At 39.1% G+C, this 25,398-nt stretch overlaps 2 protein-coding genes across 11 annotated transcripts in view; both read right to left on the bottom strand.

The window, feature by feature from the left end:
* Positions 1 to 25,398, bottom strand: part of LOC127625014 (zinc finger protein 501-like) — a 169,253-nt gene that overhangs the window by 2,435 nt on the left and 141,420 nt on the right. The window contains exons 1-2 of one of the 2 annotated variants that reach the window (XM_052100060.1): positions 5,987 to 6,045; positions 3,969 to 4,158 (exon numbers count right to left, since the gene is read on the bottom strand). In XM_052100060.1, coding sequence (XP_051956020.1) covers positions 3,969 to 4,158 — 190 coding nt within the window. In that variant the 5' untranslated portion in view covers positions 5,987 to 6,045. Of the gene's footprint in view, positions 1 to 3,968; positions 4,159 to 5,986; positions 6,046 to 25,398 lie in introns of those variants that run through there. The other variant, XM_052100061.1, reaches the window with a different exon arrangement.
* Positions 15,608 to 25,398, bottom strand: part of LOC127624992 (zinc finger protein 501-like) — a 231,025-nt gene continuing 221,234 nt past the window's right edge. For all 9 annotated transcript variants that reach the window (XM_052100007.1, XM_052100011.1, XM_052100006.1 and 6 more), the window contains one exon: positions 15,608 to 18,055. In XM_052100007.1, the coding sequence (XP_051955967.1) occupies positions 16,776 to 18,055 (1,280 nt within the window). In that variant the 3' untranslated portion in view covers positions 15,608 to 16,775. The remainder of the gene's footprint in view (positions 18,056 to 25,398) is intronic.

Raw genomic sequence — 25,398 nt, forward strand, 5'->3', positions numbered from 1 at the left:
AAAGGTTTATATTTATACAGGGTTCCTTCAGGTTTTATAATGCTACATTTAAGACTTTTTTAAAACAACTACAGAGGGAACACAATGTGCAAATATGTTCTCTAAATGTAAATGTCTAGGGAGCACAAGAAGAGTCATATTTTTAGCAACACTTCGAAGTATAAAAAAGCAACTTTCAATAGATCTCAGTGACTTTTTAACTCGTATTAAAAAAAGTATATTAAGGCTTGAATACCTCTGCTCCCAACCACCAGAATGAGGAAATAACTTTTACCTTCTGATCAGACACATTGTATCAGCTATATTACTCTACTGTTTTCCAAACTAGGGTATGCATACCCCTGGGGGTAAGGGATGTGAGATTTACTTTACAAGTTCTGAGATTTACCATTCTTTTAATTTCATTAGTCTAAAATAACATTCAAACCCAGTTCATGTATATTCCGCGGTAAAAATAAATGCATCAACTCATGCACCGTACATCACACAAGTATCTTTTATCGTCAGCCCAGCACACGCTAGGTGAAGTAGCTTCATGATAGCAAGTTAAATTGATTCCTCATTGTTTTACCAGACTCACACATTCAAACGCAGTAATTTTCACACACATTTGCTTGCACACTAGAGACCCGTTTTTACATTGTTGCATGTATTTTCAGAAAATGAGCTCAACCTTGCAAACGGTGTCCAATTTCATATATATAAGCACCTTTAGCTGGCCGCGCAATTGCACAGATAATTACCCCCAATGCTCGAAGTCGGCTGGCAATGCCATACCTGCAATGATGCGCAATTCTAGGCACAGAACCAAACACTATTCTTGCATGCCGAGACGCAACTCAGGTTAAATAGAAGTCATTACACACCTGCCATCATGACTCTGATTAATCACAAATAAAGTTCAGCTGTTCTAGTAGGATTTTCCTGACACTTTCTTAGTTGCATCTCAGAGCAAAAGCCATGGTCCGCAGAGAGCTTCCAAAGCATCAGAGGGATCTCATTGTTGAAAGATATCAGTCAGGAGAAGGGTAAAAATAATTTCCAAAGCATTAGATATACCATGGAACACAGTGAAGACAGTCATCATCAAGTGGAGAAAATATGGCAGAACAGAGACATTACTAAGAACTGGACATCCCTCAAAAATGTATAAAATGACGAGAAGAAATCTGGTCAGGGAGGCTTCCAAGAGGCCTACAACAACATTAAAGGAACTGCAGGAATTTCTGGCAAGTACTGGCTGTGTGCTACATGTGAAAACAATCTCCCGTATTCTTCATATGAATGGGCTATGGGGTAGGGTGGCAAGACGGAAGCCTTCTCTTACAAAGAAAAACATCCAAGCCTAGCTGAAGTTTGCAAAAACAAACATCAAGTCTCCAAAAAGCACGTGGGAAATATGTAATGGTCTGATGAAACCAAGGTTGAACTTTTTGGCCATAATTCCAAAAGGTATGTTTGGTGCAAAAACAACACTGCACATCACCCAAAGAACACCATACCCACAGTGAAGCATGGTGGTGGCAGCATCATGCTTTGGGGCTGTTTTTCTTAAGTTAGGGTGGAGGGAATTATGAACAGTTCCAAATACCAGGCAATTTTGGCACAAAACCTTCAGGCATCCGTTAGAAAGATGAAGAGGAAGTTCACCTTTCAGGATGACAACGACCCAAAGCACACATCCAAATCCACAAAAGCATGGCTTCACCAGAAGAAGATTAACGTTTTGGAATGGCCCAGCCAGAGCCCAGACCTGAATCCAATTGAACATCTGTGGGGTGATCTGAAGAGGGCTGTGCACAGGAGATGTCCTCGCAATCTGACAGATTTGGAGTGCTTTTGCAAATAACGGTGGGCAAATATTGCCACGTCAAGATGTGCCATACTAATAGACTCCTACCCAAAAAGACTGAGTGCTGTAATAAAATCAAAAGGTGCTTCAACAAAGTATTAGTTTAACGGTGTGCACACTTATGCAACCAGGTTATTGTGAGTTTATTTTTCCCCCTCAAAGATTTCAGTTTGTTTTTCAATTGAAATGTTCATGTTATAGGTCACATTAAAGCTGGAAAAAGTTCTGACATGATTTATCTTTGTCTAATTCTTTTACATCACAAAAACCTGGCATTTTAACAGGGGTGTGTAGACTTTTATATTCACTGTATATGATTAATATTACATGTTTAATATAAGAGAGTTATTTTACGAAGATAATTGTGTTAAACATACATATTTTCAAAATACATTGTGTGAATGTTATCTATGCATTAGAGGGGGTACGCAAAAGGATGTTGAATGTTTGGAGGGGTACACTACTGTATAAAGTTTGGGAACCATTGCTCTACTTCTCTGCTCTGTCACTTACTGACAGATGAAGCAGCATATACCACCACCTACTCTATAGTGTTCAATGAATATTTAGAGATCTAATCTAAGCCGTGTGGCACTGAAATTAGAGGGAGAGGGAATGCATTATAGTTTAAGGGCGTTTCACACCTCGCTCATTTGTTTCGGAATTTTTCTTCCTTGGTTCGGTTAGGCATATTTTAACATGGCAATCCAACTCAGATCTGCACCAAAACCGAACCAAGTAGAAAATGCAACATTGTGACCATTTTAGCTCCTGTTTCGGAACAAACCAAATGAGCTAAGGGTCTGAAAATGCCCTCAAAACATGACATTGTCTGATTTACCTCAGTGCTTGTGGGGAAATTAACATTAACAGTGACAGTAAAACTTACTTTCACGTGTTGCACGAAGAAATGGATCTGCTTTTTGGAAGTGTGTATACACAATCACCCTATAATGATAAAAATCCACCCAGTCTTTTTTTATCTAACCCCCATTAATCATAAACACTGTTTCAAAAAATGCTATCTGCAGATTCTGTACGTGACATCACACTGTACAGGCCCCGCCCACGACTATTGACGGACACTGCCATTTTGTCATAGACCAGCCCTGAACAAGTACTACACAGTCACCATTGTTTTGTCGCCGGAGCAGATTTAGACAAGAATGTCTCCTAAGCAATTGAGGTGTTTTGTTGTTGGATGTAAGAATGAACATAGCAGTCCTCATTTACTCCCGACGTACTCTGAGCCACTGAAGATGCAGTGGATTCGTTTTGTTTTTGAAGGGAATGCGCCCTCCAATCTACCTAAATGCATTTATGTTTGCGTGAATCATTTTACACCAGGCTGCTTTGTAACAGTATGTGTGTGTGTGTTGCTCATCCATCGTTGCAAAACTGCTGAAAAAACTCCTACATTTTTTTATCATTTATTTTCTGTGGGAGAGAAAATTTTCAACAAATAAATAAATTGATCAAATAATCATTCGGAAACTTCCTTATGATGTCTAGTTATTCGAAGCAAAGATGTCAAAACTCCGCCCTATTCTGGATACACACCAGCTCATTTGCATTTAAAGACACACACACAAATGCTCATTTTATTCCCACCCAAACATTGGCATTTCAGCATGGTATAATGAATTATCTGTCGAGTATTTTGTGCTGAAACTTCACAAACACATTCTGGGGACACCAAAGATTTAAATTACATCTTGTGAAAAGGGGCGTAATAGGTGCCCTTTAAGTATTTACATTATATTTGACAGTTTAGGCACATATCCATATTATCAACAGCACTCTCAGAGCACACACAAATAAAGAACACACACAGAAGCTGCCTTTCAGTCAGTCAAAAAACACGTGGGCACCAAAATAAAAATCTTTTACAATAAAGATCTTTAAAGGTGCACTCAGCGATTCCTGAGAAACACTGTTGATATTCGAACTCAACTGCCAAAGCAAACACACCCCTCCCTTCAGTGCTCCTCTGGAAGCTCAAAGTAAATAGAGACTGAAACTTACGTTCTACATAACCTCTCCATTTGTGTTTAATATTCTGACATGACCGTTGATTCTCATGAAAATGACAATAGAGAATAAAAAAAAAACATACCCGAAGGAATAAAATCATCATCATCATCATCATCATCATCACTCTGTTGTACCACAGCTGTGGTTTCTCCTCTCATCTTCATCAGGTTCCTGCAGTCCAGCAGCTTCACTGAACACATCTTCACTGGTGTCTGCAGCATCTGCTGTTCTCCAGCATGAATCACATCCACCTGCTCTCTCATGATGAACATCTGAACACAAAAACATCATCATTATAATGGACTGACTTTATAATTTAATATATGACATTAAATTATTTTGGGGTTCTACTAGAATATGTTTACGTGCTTTTATGTTAAAAAAAAAAACACTTTATTTTTCTCATACCGCACATTTCTTTTCCCCGCTCTTCATACTCTGGCTGAAACGCTGATTTACCTCATGTCTCTTTAAAGTCCCCCTTTCCGAAAACACCAGTCTGTTGTGATTGGTCAGCTGGCCTACTCTGTTGTGATTGGTCAACCGCGTAGAGCATGTGTTGGAAATGTAACGGCCCTTATCATAAACAAGGTTCAGCTCCCGAGTCTTGCTGAGCAGCTGTAAACACTATTGTAACTATGGCATCAGTGGCATCCATAATGAAAGTTTGGAAGAACAAGTTGATTGACCAGAAACACCTTCACAAGCACGACTTGAGCAGGACGTTTCACAGAGGTAAGTTTTACTTTTGTAGCTTTCTTACAAGTACAACGTCGATATTGTGACCTGACAAAGATTCAAGTAAAAGACATGTAGTGCATCTAAATCAGTCATCTTCAGCTGGAATGGGTGTAGCCGAACCTTTTTCACCCGAGATATGAAGAACAGAGGCTTACTCACAGTTAGTGATCAAGTTAGCCGTGGACTACCATGAATAGCAAAACTATTTCAACACAATAACATTAGCTATCAGGTTAGCAGAGGCCTACAGCTGTGCACTGGGTGTACACCGTTGTTACAACACAAAACTCCTCATTTTAACTCTCGGTAGCAAATAAATCCACAAATAATCAAGCATACTTACAGGTTGAGCTTCTGAAGTGCCAGATTGTCCCAATAAAGTGGGAATTGCACCTTTTTTCAGGGGTAACTGACTTAAAATAAAGCATTGGTTGTGGTTGTACTGCTGAGGAATAGTGCTAAATAATTTATAATAAATCAAATTAATTTTAACCACTGATTCTTCCATTGGTCTGCCGCTGGAAGTCCAAACAAAGAGGTTTTGCTTTGAAGTGAAGAAAACAGCATCTTCTCGACATGGCGACAACACTAACAACTCATCATTGGCTATAACTACATTTGCTTGAGGGCGTGAATTATGCAAATGTGTTACATAGTGACGTAGATACTTTACAGAAGAAATGGCTGGACTACAAACAGCCCGTTTCTTGTAGTTCTTGAGCAGTGTTGTCTGTAGGAGAGAATAACTCCCTTTTGTAACTTTACAGACATTTTACATGCACAAAGAGCTATATTACACACTAAAGGAAAGATAAAATCACCAAACATAATAAAGCCTCTTAAAAGAAAATAAAAATATACACGTTCAAATGTTCAGGTGTTTTTGTGGATATATGAGTTAATTAGACACAATTTTACAGGTAATAATCTTTAACACAAGTATGTTTAAATGACAGTTTCGGGTTATTGTTACAGTGAGATTGCTCCTCACTGTTAGGAAAGAATGATGCTGTTATTAAAACACATTAAAGAGCAAAAACCTCTGACATTTCCAGCGGACTTTATTTAATAATAGGATCAAACGGGCAGATTAAATTCATATCAAAATGAAAATGTATATCTGCCAACACGAGAATCTTAATTTAAAGTGCTTGAGTTTAGCCACAGACAGACAGAAAGTGTAAATAATCTACTGGTTCTCAACAGTTTTGTTGTTTTTCTCATCTCTTGCATGTGACCAGTAACAAAACAAACTACATCAGACGATAATGAGCTTCTTTTAAAGTCATTAAAACACCAAAGAGATAAAAACAACATGCACAGAAAAATCTAAATCTGTAAAACACACAAAACACGTACCGATTTTAGCGCTCAAACGGTGTTGTGGATCTCAGGTCTTCTTCTTCTTCTTGTGTTTTCTGAAACTTCTGGTGAATTTCCGCCTCCTGCTGGACTGGAGTGTTGATGCGTCGAAATAGTTGAAAAGCGACTGAGAGAGGAGTTGATCATCCCGGAGGAAAGTAACTCTTAAAGGGGCAGGACTAACATTTCCAATACTTTTATTTTTACAGCAAAATAAACTTATAGCAGTATTTCATGCACATGTAATTCATTGTGGACAGGTATATCACTCGAAACCCCTGTAACCGCAGATCTTTAAGTATTCAGATGACTTAAATGGCGCTAATGTGATATTTTAGCGTGATTTTGAATTAATTTAATTTGACATATTCAATTTCAACATCTTTGTCGTTTTCATTAGTGGCAAATAATAAAACATTTCAACCGTTAGTGCTGTGGGTTATCCTCATACACTTTTAGTGTGCATGATCGGTGACCTCTGCAAATTAGCAGAATGCCTACACTACCATGTAGCATTTTTACGCTGTACTGAAACCCCTGGAAATAAGTGACTGCCAGTTGAACATATCAAATGAAGCTAACTCTTAAAGGGGCAGGATTAACATTTCCAATACCTTTATTTTTACAGCAAAATAAACTTATAGCAGTTATTTAATAATAAAACAAAGATAAGTCAACGAGTGATTCAATATACAATTTTCCTCCCAATTTGACATACCCAATTCCAAATGCTCTTTAATTCCTCATGGTGGCACAATTACACGCCTCAATCCGGGTGATGAACCTCAGTTGCCTCCGCTTCTGAGACAATCAGCCACCGGCGCCGGAACCAGTTTTGAAGTGGGAAGGCCACAAACTGAGCTGATTGTGATGTCATCACAACAACATTCCACAGTCAATATGTCCAATTTATAATATAGTTATTGTGAAGCCAAACATCCATTTATATTATAGAACTGGATTGCTGAATATGTCACAACAGTGAAGCCACTGTGCCGCCATATTGCTATATCCAAACATTGACTTAATAGGAAATCACCTCATTTTAGTGAGTAAACATATCTGCATGCACATCCCTTCAACTCAAACGTCCTACACCTGTAATTATTTATTATTAAGTCAGGAATTTTTCTGTTTCTTGAAAGCCGGTGGGACCCTTACAAATAAATCTACTTCTGGCAAACAAGAAGCAAACGTGCCACAAAATTTCTACTAATTATTTCCATATGCAAATGAGCTTGTTATTCCGTGAACCTGCAGCACAACTTTGGCAACAATGGACAATTTGCCACAAGATTGCCACAAAGCTCATTTGCATGTGAACATGATCAGTAGCGAATTTGAGGCAAGTTTGCGGCAAATTTGCAATGAACTCCCAATTTTTACAAGGGGAGTCATTTATAGTACGTCTAAAAAACTTAATAGGCAAAGAGACCTGCTGAATCTAAACAAGTTCACTGAAACTGAGGTAAGATACAAAAATAATTTTTCAGACTCATATAGGCCGGACGTGTCTTGAAAACTGGGGGGACGGACCAAACCATTTTGGGTGTGGAGGTCACAAATATAATGGTCCTCTTTTGTTCTCTTTGGTAAAGGCTAAATTTGTGCTTTCTTGAGTATTTAAAATGTTTGCACTTTTTACTTCGCTACAGCGAGGCGTGCTGAACTACGCTACCAAACACACAGATAAGATGCAATTTAACCTAACTGTGTTAAAACCTGAGAGTCTAAATGAAATCATGACTGTACGTACACTACAGAATACGAGGAGCACAGAAACCAGAAACAAGACTCTTCTAAGATATTGTGGAATGATGACAGTAGAAAACAGTTTCTAATAATTTTCCTCACGTGCAACTTCAATCCTTCACTGTCATAGGTCATGAAGAGCTAACAAAACTTATCGAAACATCAAAAGCCACAACTTGTTTGTTAGATCCTATACCAACTAAGTTCTTAAAAGAGGTATCTCCTGTAATCTCAGAACCTCTTCTTAATATCATTAACTCCTCGCTATGCTTAGGACATGTCCCAAGAAACTTTAAAATGGCAGTTATCAAACCACTTATTAAGAAGCCACAACTTGGTCCAGGAGAACTTGCTAATTACCGTAATTTCCGGACTATAAGCCGCAACTTTTTTCCCACGCCTTGAACCTCGCGGCTTATACAATGACGCGGCTAATATATGGATTTTTCCCGCTTTCAAATTTTATAAAAAAAAAAAAACATTCTGTGACGTGCTCAGTTTTTTGCCGGCGTGAAGCTTTCATTAGACCAATGAAATTGCCGAACGGGTTAAGGTCAAAACAACTTTTTTTGTTTACTGTTTAGATTAAATTGAGCGCGCTCAAACTTCCCATCATTCTGATTACGGTAGTAATTTTGTCACCCTCACCATGGCAAAGACATGGAGAAATGCATATGATGCAGCTTTCAAGTTGAAGGCGATTGATCTGGCTGTTGGAAAAGCAAATAGAGCTGCTGCACGTGAGCTTGGTCTTAATGAGCCGATGATAAGACGTTGGAAACAGCAGCGTGAGGAATTGACTCAGTGCAAAAAGACAACTAAATCTGAGGCTATACTCCGACACCGAAGGAGATGACTTCAGTGGTTTCAGTGCACAGGACGAGGAAGATAGTGACCAATGACTTTCTTGGTAGGCTACTGTTTACTGCAAATGTTTTATTACAAGCCGTGTGTGGCAGCGGGCGTGGTCAAGCGCCGTCCGGGAGAGAAAAGCTGTAAGAGCGCTTACACCTGCGCTAAATTATGTCTAACACCGGTGTCTAATTTCAAGTGCCCTGCTTCACGTGTCCTTCTTGGGAAAACTGTCACACGGGCACCAGTGTGACAGTTTTCAGCAGGGCACTTGACGTTCCAGGTAAGGCTTTTAATGGCCACAGCAATGTTTACAATCAATTTTAAAGTTTCTCAATTCCTCTATCGCCAACACTAGACTGGCGTGTGTCACTCTCTCAGCTCTGTGGCTGCTGCCTTTTATGCCGCTCTCCCCATGCTTACTGAAATTAGACACCAGTGTTAGACATAATTTAGCTCAGGTGTAAGCGCCCTTACCGGTTTTCTCTCCCGGACGGGCGCTTGACCACGCCCCCGCTGCCGCACCGTGTTTCGTTAAAGCCTGAGTAAAGTTCATTTGTTTCAATGTACCGGTAGGCACCTGCGGCTTATAGACAGGTGCGGCTTATTTATGTTCAAAATAATATTTTATTTAAAAATCAGTGGGTGCGGCTTATATTCAGGTGCACTCAGTAGTCCGGAAATTACGGTATAGACCGATTTCAAATCTCCCGTTTATGTCAAAAATACTAGAAAATGTAGTGTCCTCCCAAATATGTTCATTTCTACAGAGAAATGGTATATATGAAGATTTTCAGTCAGGATTTAGGCCTCATCACAGTATAGAGACTGCACTTATCAGAGTTACAATTGACGTGCTCTTATCATCTGATCGCTGCTGCATTTCTCTTCTAGTGCTTTTAGATCTTAGTGCTGCATTCAACACGATAGATCACGACATTCTCTTGAATAGGCTGGAGAATTATATTGGCATCAGTGAAGTTTCATTAGCATGGTTTAGGTCATATTTAGCAGACCGCTACCACTTTGTCTATGTAAATGAGAAATTGTCAAACCAAACAAAACTATGGAGTGCCACAGGGATCAGTTTTAAGGCTTCTGCTTTTCTCCATGTATATGCTTCCACTGGGAGATATTATCAGGAATCGTGGAATTTCCACTGTTATGCGGACGATACCCAACTTGATATTTCTTCAAAATCTGATGTGATTTCAGTGTATCAATGAAATAAAAGATTGGATGGCCAGAAATTTCCTTCTACTCAATTCCGACAAAACAGAGGTATTAATTATTGGATCAAAAAACTCTAAAATATAATTTGAATCTAGACTGATGTACTGTTACATCATCTTCAACAGCGAAGAACTTAGGTGTTATATTTGATACCAATCTGTCCTTTGAAAATCAAATTACAAATGTTTGTAGAACAGCATTCTTCCACCTACGAAATATTGCTAAATTACAACACACGCTCTCTGTTGCTGATACCGAAAATCTAATTCATGCGTTCATGACCTCAAGACTAGATTATTGTAATGCATTACTGGGAGGATGTCCAGCAAGATCAATAAATAAACTTCAATTGGTTCAAAATGCAGCAGCCAGATTGCTAACAAGAACTAAGAAATATGATCATATTAGCCCCATTTTATCATCGTTACATTGGCTACCTGTTAAATTTCATATTCGTTTTAAAATTCTGTTAACTACATACAAAGCTTTGAATGGTCTAGCTCCACAGTACTTAAGTGACATTCTGACATGCTATATTCCATTACGTTCATTACGATCACAAAATTCTGGCCTGTTAATCGTTCCTAGAACATCAAAATCCACAAAAGGAGGTAGATCCATTTCATATTTGGCTCCTAAACTATGGAATAGTCTCCCTAACACTTCGGGACTCCGACACACTCTCTCAGTTTAAGTCTAGACTAAAGACTCATCTATTTAGCCAGGCATACACCTAATTTATCCTTCAACACATAATTAGGCTGCTTTAGTTTGGTCTGCCGGAACCAGAAACATTGATCATGATCTTTAACTCCGCAATAAATTGAATGGCATCTATGCTTACATAATTTTATTTGTTCAACCTCGGGACTCCAATACTGAGGTCACCAGAACCAGCTGGATTTAGCGTCATTCCTGCTTCGTATTGGACTCCACTGCTATGTGTCTCTGAGTGATGATGACTACATGCAGCCGGTGCCAGCCATACATCACTTCAGTCTATTATGATGGACTTCAGAGGATGAACTGAAGCCAACTCCAACCATAAGACATAGGATACTTCATATGCCATTGTCTGAACCTTGGACGGACAACACCAAACCTCACCTAAATTACAGGCGAGATTGAACTGCGAAGAACCTCACTGATCTCTGCCTGCATCACCTCGGTCTATTGATGGACTACACTCTTGAAATGGAATACATAGACTATCAATTGCCAACAAAACCCTTCATCAGTCTATTAACAAGGACAATTGCATCTATGTGAACTTCTGCAGTTAATATAGGATTGACTTTGTGAGAAATATAAATTGTACATTTTGTCTTTGTTTGACATTTAACTTTGTAAGTATGTATGCTTAGCTAACCAAGGAAACACACCATACACCTGAAGAGTGCACAACCTTTCGTAGCTGCTGATAGTTCCTCTTATTTCTTCCTTTTTTGGAAACGTTCTGTGCTCCAACGAACATGTACTCGTTTTCATGAACTAAATATGTCAGTTATAGAAGTAACAAATATGGGACTGCCTTACAGCCTTATTCCAAAATGTATTAAATTCATTATTTTCTTCAAAATTATACAAGCAATGCCCCATAATGACAACATGAAAGAAGTTTGTGAAATCTTTACAAATTTATTAAAAATAGAAAACGAGAAAATAAAAGATTGCATGTACATAAGTAAACACAGCCTTTGCTCAATACTTTGTTGAAGCACCTTTGTCACCAATTACAGCCTCAAGTCTTTTTGTGTATGATGCCACAAGCTTGGCAAACCTATTATTGGGCAGTTTCTCCCATTCTTCTTTGTTGGACCTCTCAAGCTCCATCAGGTTGGATGGGGAGCGTCGGTGCACAGCCATTTTCAGATCTATCCAGAGATGTTCAATCGGGTTCAAGTCTGGGCTCTGGCTGGGACACTCAAGGACATTGACAGAGTTGCCCCATAGCCACTCCTTTGTTATCTTGGCTGTGTGCTTAGGGTCATTGTCCTGTTGGAAGATGAACCATCGCCCCAGTCTGAGGTCCAGAGTGCTCTGGAGCAGGTTTTCATCAAGTATGTCTCTGTACATTGCTGCATTCATCTTTCTCTCGATCCTGACTAGTCTCCCAGTTCCTGCTGCTGAAAAACATCCCCACAGCATGATGCTGCCTCCACCATGCTTCACTGTAGGGATGGTATTGGCCAGGTGATGAGTGGTGCCTGGTTTCATCCAGACATGAAGCTTGCCATTCAGGCCAAAGAGTTCTATATTTGTTTCATCAGACCAGAGAATTTGGTTTCTCATGGTCTGAGAGTCCTTCAGGTGCCTTTTGGCAAACTCCAGGCGGGCTGTCATGTGCCTTTTACTGAGGAGTGGCTTCCGTCTGGCCACTCTACCATACAGGCCTGATTGGTGGAGTGACGCAGAGATGGTTGTTCTTCTGGAAGGTTCTCCTCTCTCCACAGAGAAACACTGGAACCCATCAGGTTCTTGGTCACCTCCCTGACTAAGGCCCTTCTCCCCCGATTGCTCAGTTTGAATGGGAGGCCAGCTCTAGGAAGAGTCCTGGTGGTTCCAAACTTCTTCCATATACGGATGATGGAGGCCACTGTGCTCATTGGGACCTTCAATGCTGCAGATATTTTCTGTACCCTTCCCCAGATCTGTGCCTCGATACAATCCGGTCTCGGAGGTCTACAGACAATTCGTGTTTTTGGTTTGTGCTCTGACATGCACTGTTAGCTTATAACCTTATATAGACAGGTGTGTGCCTTTCCAAATCATGACCAATCAATTGAATTTACCACAGGTGGACTCCAATCAAGTTATAGAAACATCTCAAGGATGATCAGTGGAAACAAGATGCACCTGAGCTCAATTTAATTTTTTCATTATTTATTTTTAATCAATTTGCAAAGATTTCAAACAAACTTCTTTCACATTGTCATTATGTGTTAATGTTAGTAGAATTTTGAGGACAATAGAACATTTAATCAATTTTGGAATAAGGCTGTAACATAAAATGTGAAAATATTTAAGCGCTGTGAATACTTTCCGGATGCACTGTGTATAATATATATATATTCATATTAGATGAAATCATGTTTAATGATCCTAAAACAAATAAAAATATTTAAGGTGTGGATTTGTCTTTGGGAAACTGACCAGCAGTTATGAGCCACTTTATCCTGAAGTAGAAATCGAAAGCTGGTCGATTAAGTGAGATAATTTCGCAATTAAATCCTCGCAATTAAATGTGAGAATGGAACTCTATCCTAATCAAATGCTCAATTGTACAATAGAAGCATGAAAGCAGAATTCTCCACCTGCAAATTAGGACACACTGATCTGCAAGATCATACATGTTTATTGGTTTTGTGTTTGCGTGTAAGACAGGATTCAAGGCAAAATGTAAAATTCTCTAACATTCCCAACCCCCACAGAAACGTGCTTGCATCTACCTGCCGGCTGCACTAACATGATGGCAAAATAACAAGATACATTACATATCTATTATTTTATTATTGAATAGCAGTGTAGCCTACCAGCTCACCTTTTGCTGCACTTCCATCGCGTAGCACATCCTCTCGCTTTCTGGCAATGTGACGCATACGGCTCCAAAAGGAATATTTGCTCAATCTCACAGTTTCTCGACAGTCCCTTTCGATTTCTTCATTCTTAGATTTGATTAATACTTTGCATTTATTGAGGTTATAAGGTTTGCAACTTAACCAAGACAATGTTAGAGCTCCATAACCTCAGGCCTATGTCTTATTTAGTAGATTCCCAAACCAGCATATCACAGAGCATTCTGGGTTGAGCAGCCTGAGAGCAGGGAGCGTAATCTTCAAAAAGGTGCTCAGTGGTGCAGTGAGATCCAGCAGATGGAAAATGACTTCAATAAATCAAATGATTTGTAGAATGAATAACAAATGTTATTTTATAAAAGTAAAATTAAAGTGAATAAAAATATGAAATAATGAGAATAAATGCAATAATACAGAAAAATGTATATTTGATTATAAAATGTTAAGTAGATAGGATATATCCAAGGACTAAGTCCTGGAATTAACCTAATAATAATACAATGCCTTGTCTTTATCTAATGAACAAAGTAAATAAACGAAAGAAGTTTAAGTACAGATAATGAGATGAGGCCTCAAAGCTGGAAACAGGTGCGTAGAGCCAGAGAGTTGAGCGGTTATACTCTCTGAGGACCAAATAAAGGTTTTTATACCCTCTTGAGACTGTGCCAAGAAGATTTCCATTCTTGGTATGGTACGTTCTGTACAAATGATGAGGTTGTAACTTGGTGTCAATTAATATTGTTATGACCTATTGAAGTGTGACTGCTGTGGTTAAGTAGCTTGCTAAATACATCCATACATCCTTAGCAAAACGCTCCTAAATATCACAGTCAGCACGCTGCACACACACACGTCTGACATGCATCTCGCGGGCTGGCTGACTACAATTGTGAGACTAGCTTGCTCTGCAACCGGTCCTGAGCTCTCATCAGGTCAAAAGGGCAACTTATATTCTGATTATAGTTGAGTATATAAATGTGGATACATGAATATGCTTGTATAATATCAATAAGCAAAAGTATAAAATATAGAAATGAATCTAGCCACTTGCATTAGTCCCCATCTTGAGGGTCTCAAAGACACTCACACCAGTTTTATTGCACACTTTTCTCACTAAACTATTCCCTCTTGGCCATCAGGAACTCTATAATAACGAGGTGATTAAACACCATGCTTCCCCTTAAATATCTGGACACAAAGATACATACCAATGCAGGAACCCACGTACAGGAGAAATACCAAACAAAAAATTACAACAATTTGTTTTAAATGGTTCCAGGCCGTATTTCCTAATGTTTTACCCACCCAGGAAAAGAAATCATGGTTATTGTCACTAGAGGGTTCTTTCATGTGGTGGTCAATTTCATTTCTAAGGGCAATCATTTGTTGCATAACATCAGTCATGTTATTAGTATAGTCAGTAACAAATGTACAGCATTGTTCTACAATTACAGCTAGGACTGCAGGTCCGGTAGAGTGCGTATTTGAGAGACATTGTCAACAATGAGTTACTCCTGCAAAAAGTATTTCAACAGCCCCTTTGAGCCTGTTCTCACCAATGGAGCGTCATACGGTAAAGGGCATGGGCCGTCCCATACAAATTTAAAAAAGTCGACAATCTTGTCGTCCGATTTGGCGTGGCTCTCATTGCCATGCAAATGGAGGGAAGGTGTCTTAACCACCCAAAATCATATTCACTTAATTTTGTATTGAGAGCCATTTTCAAGCATTTATTCTGTGATTCGACCACACCGCTTGATTGGGGGTGATACGGAATGTGGAATTTTTACTTCACATTCAAAATTTTCATGCATAATTTAAGTGCTTTTCCCGTGAAATGTGTTCCTTGGTCATTGTCGAGCAAATTCCCCATTTTGGGAATATTTCTCTCACCACAATTTCTGCTAATTTTTCAGGGGTGGCGGTTTGCAGAGGAAAAGCTTCTACACCTTTTTACTAGTATGAACTTATACCCATGATCGGAGGGTAAAGATATGAACTCAAGTTGCAAGTGTGTGAAATGCCCACTTGGACGAGGGATGTGGCCAACTGGAATTTTGAGTCTCCCAGATTTAGGTTTTGTCTTTAAGAAATGTAGACACCTGGAAACCTGTCTGTGGGGACGCAGATGATTTTTAGAAGTCTGGTTTTGATGCGTGCTTCTGCCTTGAATAAAATAAACACATTGTCCATACCTTCGGGATAAGTCGGATAAGCCAATCCATTTATTGTCCCTTTGGCATAGCAAACAACCAAACAAAACAAATGGCAAATATATATTCCAAAACTTCGACTTTCCACTAACAAACTAAATATTTAGTTCAAAACAAGCAGTTATTGGTGTGAGCACAGTCTTGGAAATACGCTGCACAGCACACTCACGGCACGGTCAAATTTGTTTAACCTTCCATTGCGCACCTGTAACGCATCATCGCCTTCCTTAAATACTCAATACACATACACCCTCTAGTGGCTTAAACAAAGATAACAACTAAATATAATGGCCCCAACATACTAGCCCCTAATCGTTAATGACATAGGGCATAAACAATTAAATACATTTATTAACATAAGAAGCCATCACAAGAGTCTATATACATCAATATATAAAAAATAAATATTTACTCGTACCCCTTTTTTTCTTTTAGAATAAGAGTACACCATGCATTTGAACCTTTTTTGTTTCACATCTCTAATAAAAGACAAAGCTTTGTTACTGGTCTTACTACTGTGTTTGTTTTGATTTGAACTCGTACAGATCTAACAAACCCTTTTTATCTGGGAAAGTCTCTAGTACTCTAGCAAGAGTCCAAGAATTGCATGGGGCTGTAGAATCAGCAATGAGTACAATATCACCAGACATAAGATTATGCCTCTCTTTGGTCCATTTTTGCCTTTTCTGTAAAAAGGTAAGTACTCTTTTATCCATCTTTTCCAAAAAAGATCTGAGAGATATTGTACTTGTTTCCACCTTCTTACATACTGTTCTGATTTATCAAAAAGACCAGGAGGACAGATTGGTTTTCTCTTCATTGTAAGAAGATGATTGGTGTAAGTGCTTCAAGATCATTAGGATCTTCAGACATTTCGGTGATGGGTTGATCATTGAGAATTGCTTCACACAGCAGAGCGTGCAATCCTTCATCATCAAGTGTTTGTTGATTCAAAACGGAGTACAACACCCTTCTTACCATTCGGATGATGCGCTCCCATCTGCCACCATGATGTAAAGCTGCAGGTGTATTAAAACTCCATTTAATTTCTTTGTGTGCTAAAAACTTTTAAGCAAAAAAAGCATTTATGCAAGAATCAGTGTCCAAGGAGTATGCCACCTCCAAATGAACTGCTCTACTGGCCATGCATGTATGCATGTATCAGGTAGAATTATCACCGCTCCGTACTCGCAAGCTCTGTTTGTCTCCAGTATGAAATCTCTCATGTGTTTTCAGGGTTTGTGACCGAGTGAAACTCTTTCCACAGTGTGAGCACTTGTGAGCTTTCTCTCCAGTATGAATTCTCTCGTGTGTTTTCAGGTTTTCTGACTGAGTGAAACTCTTTTCACAGTGGGAGCACTTGTAAGGCTTCTCTCCAGTATGAATTCTCTCATGTGTTTTCAGGTTTTCTGACTGAGTGAAACTCTTTTCACAGTGGGAGCACTTGTAAGGTTTCTCTCCAGTATGAATTCTCTCATGTGTTTTCAGGCTTTGTGAATGAGCGAAACTCTTTTCACAGAGTGAACACTTGTAAGGTTTCTCTCCAGTATGAATTCTCTCGTGTGTTTTCAGGTTTTCTGACTGAGTGAAGCTCTTTTCACAGTGGGAGCACTTGTATGGTTTCTCTCCGGTATGAATTCTCTTGTGTGTTTTCAGGCTTTCTGACTGAGTGAAACTCTTTCCACAGTGTGAGCACTTGTATGGTTTCTCTCCGGTATGAATTCTCTCGTGTGTTTTTAGGCTTTCTGACCGAGTAAAACTCTTTTCACAGTGTGAGCACTTGTATGGTTTCTCTCCAGTATGAACTGTCTCATGTGTTTTCAGGCTTTCTGACAGAGTGAAACTCTTTTCACAGTGTGAGCACTTGTATGGTTTCTCTCCAGTATGAATTATTTGGTGCTGTTTCAAGCTGCTGGCTGTGATAAAGAACTTCCCACATTCAAAGCACATATGAGCTGCCACACCGGTATGTATTTTCTGGTGCTGTTTCAAATAGAACAGTTGTGCAAAACTCTTTTCACAAAATGAACACTTGTAAGGCTTCTCATTTGTGTGAGTTTTCAGGTGTTGTTTTAGGTACTGTGCCAGAACAAATGTTTTACCACATTTATCACATTCAAATGGCTTTTCTCCAGAGTGACAAAAGAGATGTCTCTTGAGATTGGTTGCATATGCAAAACCTTTTCCACACTGATGGCACTTGTAAGGTTTCTCTCCAGTATGAACTCTCATGTGTTTACCAAGTTTGCTTTTACATGGGAAACATGTTCCACACTGAGAGCAGGTGAAAGATTTCTTGGTTGTTCTTCGAGGCTTTTTAGGTGAGAAATTGTCTTCTGTCTTTGAGCCACTTAAATATTTGTTTCCAGTTATGAAACCATGTTGTTGTTCCTCCTCCACTTCCTTCAGCTCTTCACATTCTTCTCTTACTTTCATCAGCTCTACAAAAAACAAAATAAGTTGCCAAAAATCAATTCAAGAGGGACACATTTAAATATTTTTTTAACCCTTTAACTGCAGAACATGACAAATGTCCAGTATATATTTGTGATTTTTGCTGTGCAAAAGGTTTATATTTATACAGGGTTCCTTCAGGTTTTATAACGCTATATTTAAGACCTTTTTAAAACAACTACAGAGGGAACACAATGTGCAAATATGTTCTCTAAATGTAAATGTGTAGGGAGCACAAGAAGAGTAATATTTTTAGCAACACTTCGAAGTTTAAAAATGCAACTTTCAATAGATCTCAATGACTTTTTTAACTCGTATTAAAAAAGTATATTAAGGCTTGAATACCTCTGCTCCCAACCGGCAGAATGTGGAAATAACTTTTACCTTCTGATCAGACACATTGTATCAGCTATATTCCTCTACTGTTTTCCAAACTAGGGTATGCATACCCCTGGGGGTAAGGGATGTGAGATTTACTTTAGAAGTTCTGAGATTTACCATTCTTTTAATTTCATTAGTCTAAAATAACATTCAAACCCAGTTCATGTATATTCCGCGGTAAAAATAAATGCATCTACTCATGCACCGTACATCACACAAGTATCTTTTTTTGCCAGCCCAGCACACGCTAGGTGAAGTAGCTTCATGATAGCAAGTTAAATTGATTCCTCACTGTTTTACCAGACTCACACATTCACATGCAGTAATTTTCACACACATTTGCATGCACACTAGAGACCAGTTTTTACATTATTGCATGATGTATTTTCAGAAAATGAGCTCAACCTTGCAAACGGTGTCCAATTTCATATATATAAGCACCTTTAGCTGGCCGCGCAATTGCACAGATACTTACCCCCAATGCTCGAAGTCGGCCGGCAATGCCATACCTGCAATGATGCGCAATTCCAGGCACAGAACCAAATACTATTCTTGCATGCCGAGACGCAACTCAGGTTAAATAGAAGTCATTGCACACCTGCCATCATGACTCTGATTAATCACAAATAAAGTTCAGCTGTTCTAGTAGGATTTTCCTGACATTTTCTTAGTTGCATCTCAGAGCAAAAGCCATGGTCCGCAGAGAGCTTCCAAAGCATCAGAGGGATCTCATTGTTGAAAGATATCAGTCAGGGACGAATGTACCTCGTTCGACTGAACGCTGTCTTGCCTTGAGGAATGTCTCGCCTGTGACGATCTCGCGAGACATCGGGTGCGATCTAACATGGCGGCGCTCTGAATGCAGCTAAAACAAAAACAAACCGATCTGCTCCTCAGTTATCTACTATTACAACTTACATCACCTTAAAATACCAGACCTGGATTAAGAATCAACGTGGAATCCTTGGAAAAGTTCATAGATTACTACTTCAACAATCTGACCACCATGCCACAGCCACAAAAGAAACAACCGCGGCGGGACTCAGCAGACTCCGAGGATGGAACTAACGTTGCCACAACAATAGAGGTGGGTCTTCTAGAATCCATTAACAATAAACTGGCAATTCTGGAACTACTCCATCAAGACATCAAGGATCTTAAAATCAGCCTTGAATTCAGTCAATCCCAGATAGAATCATTGCAAAAAGACAACAACAAAATGCATACAAAGATATCAGAAATCACAACAACAATAAAAAGTCTCTCAAATGAAAAGAAACTATTGAAAGAATCCTTATTAGACATCCAGTGCCGCAATATGCGAGAGAACCTGATATTTTCGGGTATACCAGAACAAATCCAGGATAACTCCGAACAAGCAATCCAAGATTTCATGCATTCTTCTCTCAAACTCCCAAAAGAGACTGTCAACAACATTACCTTCCACCGCGTACACCGCATCGGATCTAACAAGAATAAAAACGCCGACACTAAACGACCGCGTCCCATCATTGCAAAATTTGAACATTACAAACAGAAAGAGCTGGTCAAGAGCAAAGGCAAAGAACTACGTGGAACTACCTTCGGACTTAACGATCAATTTCCACGGGAGATTCAGGACAGATGGCGAATATTAGTCCCACTCATGAAACAATTTCGCCAAAATGGAAGGAAAGCCGTCCTCACGGTAGACCGACTATATGTTGATGGCCAACTTTACAGAAATGATACTATGTACTGGTTATAATACATCGTGAAAGAAAGATCAGAGGGACAAAAAAAAATAAAAATATAGCTGCAAGCAGCGATGGCGGGCCCAAGCCGGTGGCACCGCCACCCCCATGCCTTTAGGGTTGCTGTGCATGATGGGCAATAACGTAACCTCACTTTGACTGTCGAGAAGATGATGTTTGCTGTAGAGCTCCAACGAACATTCGCAACGAAAGCTCTCGACCTAGTTAGAAGCATTTCTTGTTTGCATGACATGTGGACTTAATAAATCCTTATCTTGAGCCAAATAAACAAGCTGACATTCAGTACAACCTGTGTCTTTTGTTTAGAACACATACAAATGTTATTTATGTTATATTATAGTTTGTCAAGAGATTTAAAGCACAGTTTTTGAAGACTGCACATGTGCGAACGTGCTCTACTATGTAAGAACGAGCCGATTATTGAATCTGGAAATGGGTGGGGCCTGTAACACCTTTAGGAACCAAACGTGCAACACTCATAAATACCGGTTGTAAATCACATTCCCTCACTCGTCTTTGAGATGGCTTCACGTGTTTGGATCATCGGCAGTTCCATCATCCGCAGACTGCATACTCACTTCTGTGAGAAGCGCCTGGACGGAAACCTCGGTCTTCAGTGTGAGATCACCTGGGACGGCAGAGGAGGCAGACTCTGGGAGCAGCTGTTTCCAGCTCTGCGCTCTCTCAGTGCCAAAGCTACAGCTCCAGATATTCTCATTATTCACCTGGGAGGGAACAGTTTGTGTCGGGTGGGCCGCAACCGCCTCGATTTTCTTCGGGAAATAGAAGAGTGACCTGACCGAAGTCTTACAAATGTTTCCCAGAACCAGGCTGGTGTTTTCTGGCATTTTACCCCGTCTAAATTGGAGAGGACAGACTGGCAGGACTGGCTATGGCATTGAACGAAGCCGGCAGTGGATCAACGGCGCCATGTCTGGCTTCTTGGCAGAGAGGCAGATGCGCTGCATTCACCACAGAAACATCGGCTTGTTCCATCTGTGCAGAGACGGAGTCCACCTGAGACCAGAGGGAAACCAGCTTCTGCCGAGCAACCTCCGAGAAGCTCTGCAGGTGGAACTCAGAAGATGAAGCAACAAATGTCCTTTTAAGGGCAGCAACAATGGCTCTTTTAACAGCCACGTTCACTCATTCAAATAAAAAGCATTTTCCAAGTGTGTGAAATTCGTTGTTCCTCACCTTACTTGATGTCAGGTTTCAGATGACTTGTTTTTAAATAAAAATGTCGATTCCTCTTATCCATTCCTTTGTAAGCATTTCAATATAACTTTCAAACCATTCAAGAATCGTGCGCTGTTTTCTGTGCTGACCACAATCCAAAACGTGCCATAAAGCAGCGGTGCTCAAACTTTTTTGTTTTGGTTTATTTATATAAAGACACAGAGAATATTACTTGCCTTACCTGATTAGAACAATGAAAAAAAAAAAATAAATAACTAGGGAATCACTAAAACGAGAGAATTATTCTTATTTGATGATACTCTCAAAACATTCCACAACAAATCCTTGAAATTGAATGATATTCAGAACAGAACACGAATAAAAAAAAACTGGTGGCGATTGGATTAATTCGCTAGGAGGAATATATATAATTCCAGAGCATGTGTTTCCAAACAACCCATAATAGCCGACTTCCTGTTGGGCTGGCGTAAAACTTAGAGCACGAAAGTTGTTCGGCCCGATGAGATCTATAAGTGTACCGAGTTTCATATTATTACATGCAAGCATGTTTGATATATGGACAAGTGTTCGAATCCCATTCCAGGGGGTGCTGTCGAGCCCCCCTGCCACGCCCGGGTACCATCTTCAGCCCGGCCCTGTTGGCCACGGGTTCTGACCCGTGTGCAAAGTTTCAAGAGTTTTCGAGCACGTTAAGGGCCCGAAAACCTTGAAAAACTAAAATAAAAGCATTCTCACTCATCAGCCAAATCATCCCCCTCCCCCCAGACACAGAGAGATGTAGGGTCAGTGAGAGAGGCAGAGAAAATTCTCCAAAACATCCACATTCAAACCAAAATATCTAACTTTCTGTTGGTCTGAGCTAATGACTGTAAATTAGAAAGTTGTCCGGCTCGATGAGAACAATATAATTACTGAGTTTTGTGACTGTGGGTCAAAGTTTAAAACCAACTCACTTTTGTCAAATGGTGGCGCTACTGAGCCCCTGCACCACGCCCGTTTCTGAAACTTTGCACATGTCTACTGGCTAATAAATGTGATGTGTCTGTCGAGTTTCATGCAATTTCAAGTATGCTAAGTCTCAAAAGCATCAAAAAAGAATTTTCAAGTTTGAAGCGTTGCCGCGGCAACAGTATCAAAGATATCAATAATCCTTTCACACGTCTACATCTGCCGTGTGTTTACATTATACACCTAAAGTTTTAAGTAAATCGGGTAAAAATAAGAGGGTGATTTCAAAGTATTTTGAAAGTGACACACTTCCTTCTGCCAGTTGGTGGCGCTATAACTTTGACTCACAATAGTCACATCCATGCGATCGGCCTGTTACAGCGAACACACTGCTGAAGTTTCATCGAGATCAATTAATGTATGCAGAAGTTATAACACACTTCCTGTTTCTCTTTTCGCGCCATCATTTCGTTTCCTCGCCACGGCCAAACCGTTAGAGATATCAAAAATCTGCCGGCAATTTTTCATCCTCAATGTCTTGACTTCATGCTGACTGAGGTTCGTGGTGATTGGTGGAATTCTCTAGGAGGAGTATTGCAAATTCCATTGCATGCGTTTTCCAAACAACCCTAAATAGACGATTTCCTGTTGGGCTGGGGTAAAAAGTAAAAGTATGAATGATATATGAAACGAAGAGATCTATATGTGTACCGAGTTTCATATTATTACATGCAAGCGTGTTTGATTTATAGACCAAGTTTTCGGACCCCGTTCCAGGGGGCGCTGTCGAGCCCCCCTGCCACGCCCAGGTACCAGCTTCAGCCCGGCCCTAATGGCCGCGGGTTCTGACCCGTGTGCAAAGTTTCAAGAGTTTTCGAGCACGTTAAGAGCCCCAAAAGTGCCCCAATAGTCGTAAGAAAAATAATATCCTAACGAAAACAATAGGGCCTTGCCTTTTCAAGGCTTGGGCCCTAAAAAAGAAACATGTCGAAAATGGACGCAACATAAGATCAGCTATAATCACCTACTTCGCGTAGCCTATTTAACATGTTATTTGTATATTCATTTTAAAAAAAAGCGCTCTCATTGTTGCATGTGGTGTTTGTCTGTCATTGAATATGTACTGCATGTATATTTTATATCTATATCATATAATAGGGTACGGATATTTATAATAAATATAGAACAAAACTATGTAGTATATCACAAATGTCACACCTAAAATTAGTAAGCTGGAATGTATGAGGCATTAACTCAGCAGCTAAAAGAACCAAAATTTTAAGCCACATTAAAAAACTCAAGGCAGATATATGTCTATTGCAAGAAACGCATCTTTTGGAATCAGAACACAAGAAATTAACAAATACACAATTAACACAAATATACTCTGCATCTTACAATTCAAAGAAAAGAGGTGTAGCTATATTAATCAATAAAAACATAACAGTTATTAATCACTCAACTATATGTGATCCAGAAGGATGATATGTTATTATCAATATAACTTTCAACAATAAAATACTGACCATTGCTAATATCTATGGACCAAACACAGATGACCCACAATTTTTCAATAACTTTTTCTCATCAATAGCCAACCTTTCCCAATCAGCCATCATAATCGGGGGAGACTTTAACACAGTTATTGATCCAACTAAAGACAAATCAAATACACCATCACTTTTTAAACCATGGCAATCTACAGAAACCATTAAACAATACATGACTGATCTAGGTCTTGGCGATAGCTGGAGACTTACAAACCCAAACTCAAGAGAATACAGTTTTTTTTCAGCAGTTCATAAATCATATTCACGTATTGACTATTTCTTAACAAGCAATTCTCTCATCCCTGACATTTTAAATACAACAATACACCCTATCGTTATCTCGAATCATGCACCAATTACTATGACTATTAATAACAGAAATGATACTAAAAAATCATTTAGATGGAGGATGAATACCTCATTACTTCAAGACAACGAGTTTAATGAATACTATAAAAAAGAATGGGCATTTTTCATGGAAACAAACAATACACCAGACATCTCTGCCGCAACTCTCTGGGAAAGAGCTAAAGTTGTACTAAGAGGAAAGATAATATCATACTCTACATACAAATATAAAAAGGAACAAAGTCGAGAAAAAGAATTAGAAAATAAAATACATACATTACACAATATTTACTCTCATAGTCCCAATGAACAGACTCTACAGGAAATAAATAAAACAAAAGATGAACACAAAGACATTATAAATAAAAGGATAGAATTCCAAAAACAATGCCTTAGACATAAACATTTTGAACATAATGACAAATCAGGTAAATATCTTGCTAATTTACTCAAACGTAATAGAGAAAAGACAATTATCCTGGTAATCAATAATCCGCAAGGAAAGACACTCCACTCCTCACAAGATATCAATGATACTTTTCGTACATTTTATAAACATCTATACAGTAATACAAAAGAACCAAACATTAATGACACTAAATCATTTCTTAACAATTTATTTTTACCCAGTCTGAGCACAACACAAAGAGAATCATTAGAAGAATCAATATCAGAAACTGAATATAAACAAGCTCTTGATTCTCTATCAAACAATAAAGCTCCAGGTTTAGATGGATACCCATCAGAATATTACAAACATTTTTGGTCAACTATATCACCATTATTCTTGTGAATGACGGCAGAAATTAAAAACACATCTTCTATTCCACCTCACATGAACACAGCACTAATTTCAGTCCTGCTTAAACCAAACAAAGACCCAACGTTATGCACTAGTTATCGCCCATTATCTCTTATAAATACTGACTTAAAAATTATAAGTAAAGCTTTGGCTACACGTCTTGAAACCGTAATTTCATCTCTTATCCATCCAGACCAAACAGGTTTCATCAAAGGACGCCAGTCATCAAACAATACCAGACGATTATTCAACATTATGAACCTATGTAATCAAAACAAAAAAAAGACTATAATCATATCACTAGACGCAGAAAAAGCTTTTGATAAAGTTAGTTGGCACTTTCTGTA

This window comes from Xyrauchen texanus, chromosome 31, assembly GCF_025860055.1.
Source record: "Xyrauchen texanus isolate HMW12.3.18 chromosome 31, RBS_HiC_50CHRs, whole genome shotgun sequence".
Lineage (NCBI taxonomy): Eukaryota > Metazoa > Chordata > Actinopteri > Cypriniformes > Catostomidae > Xyrauchen > Xyrauchen texanus.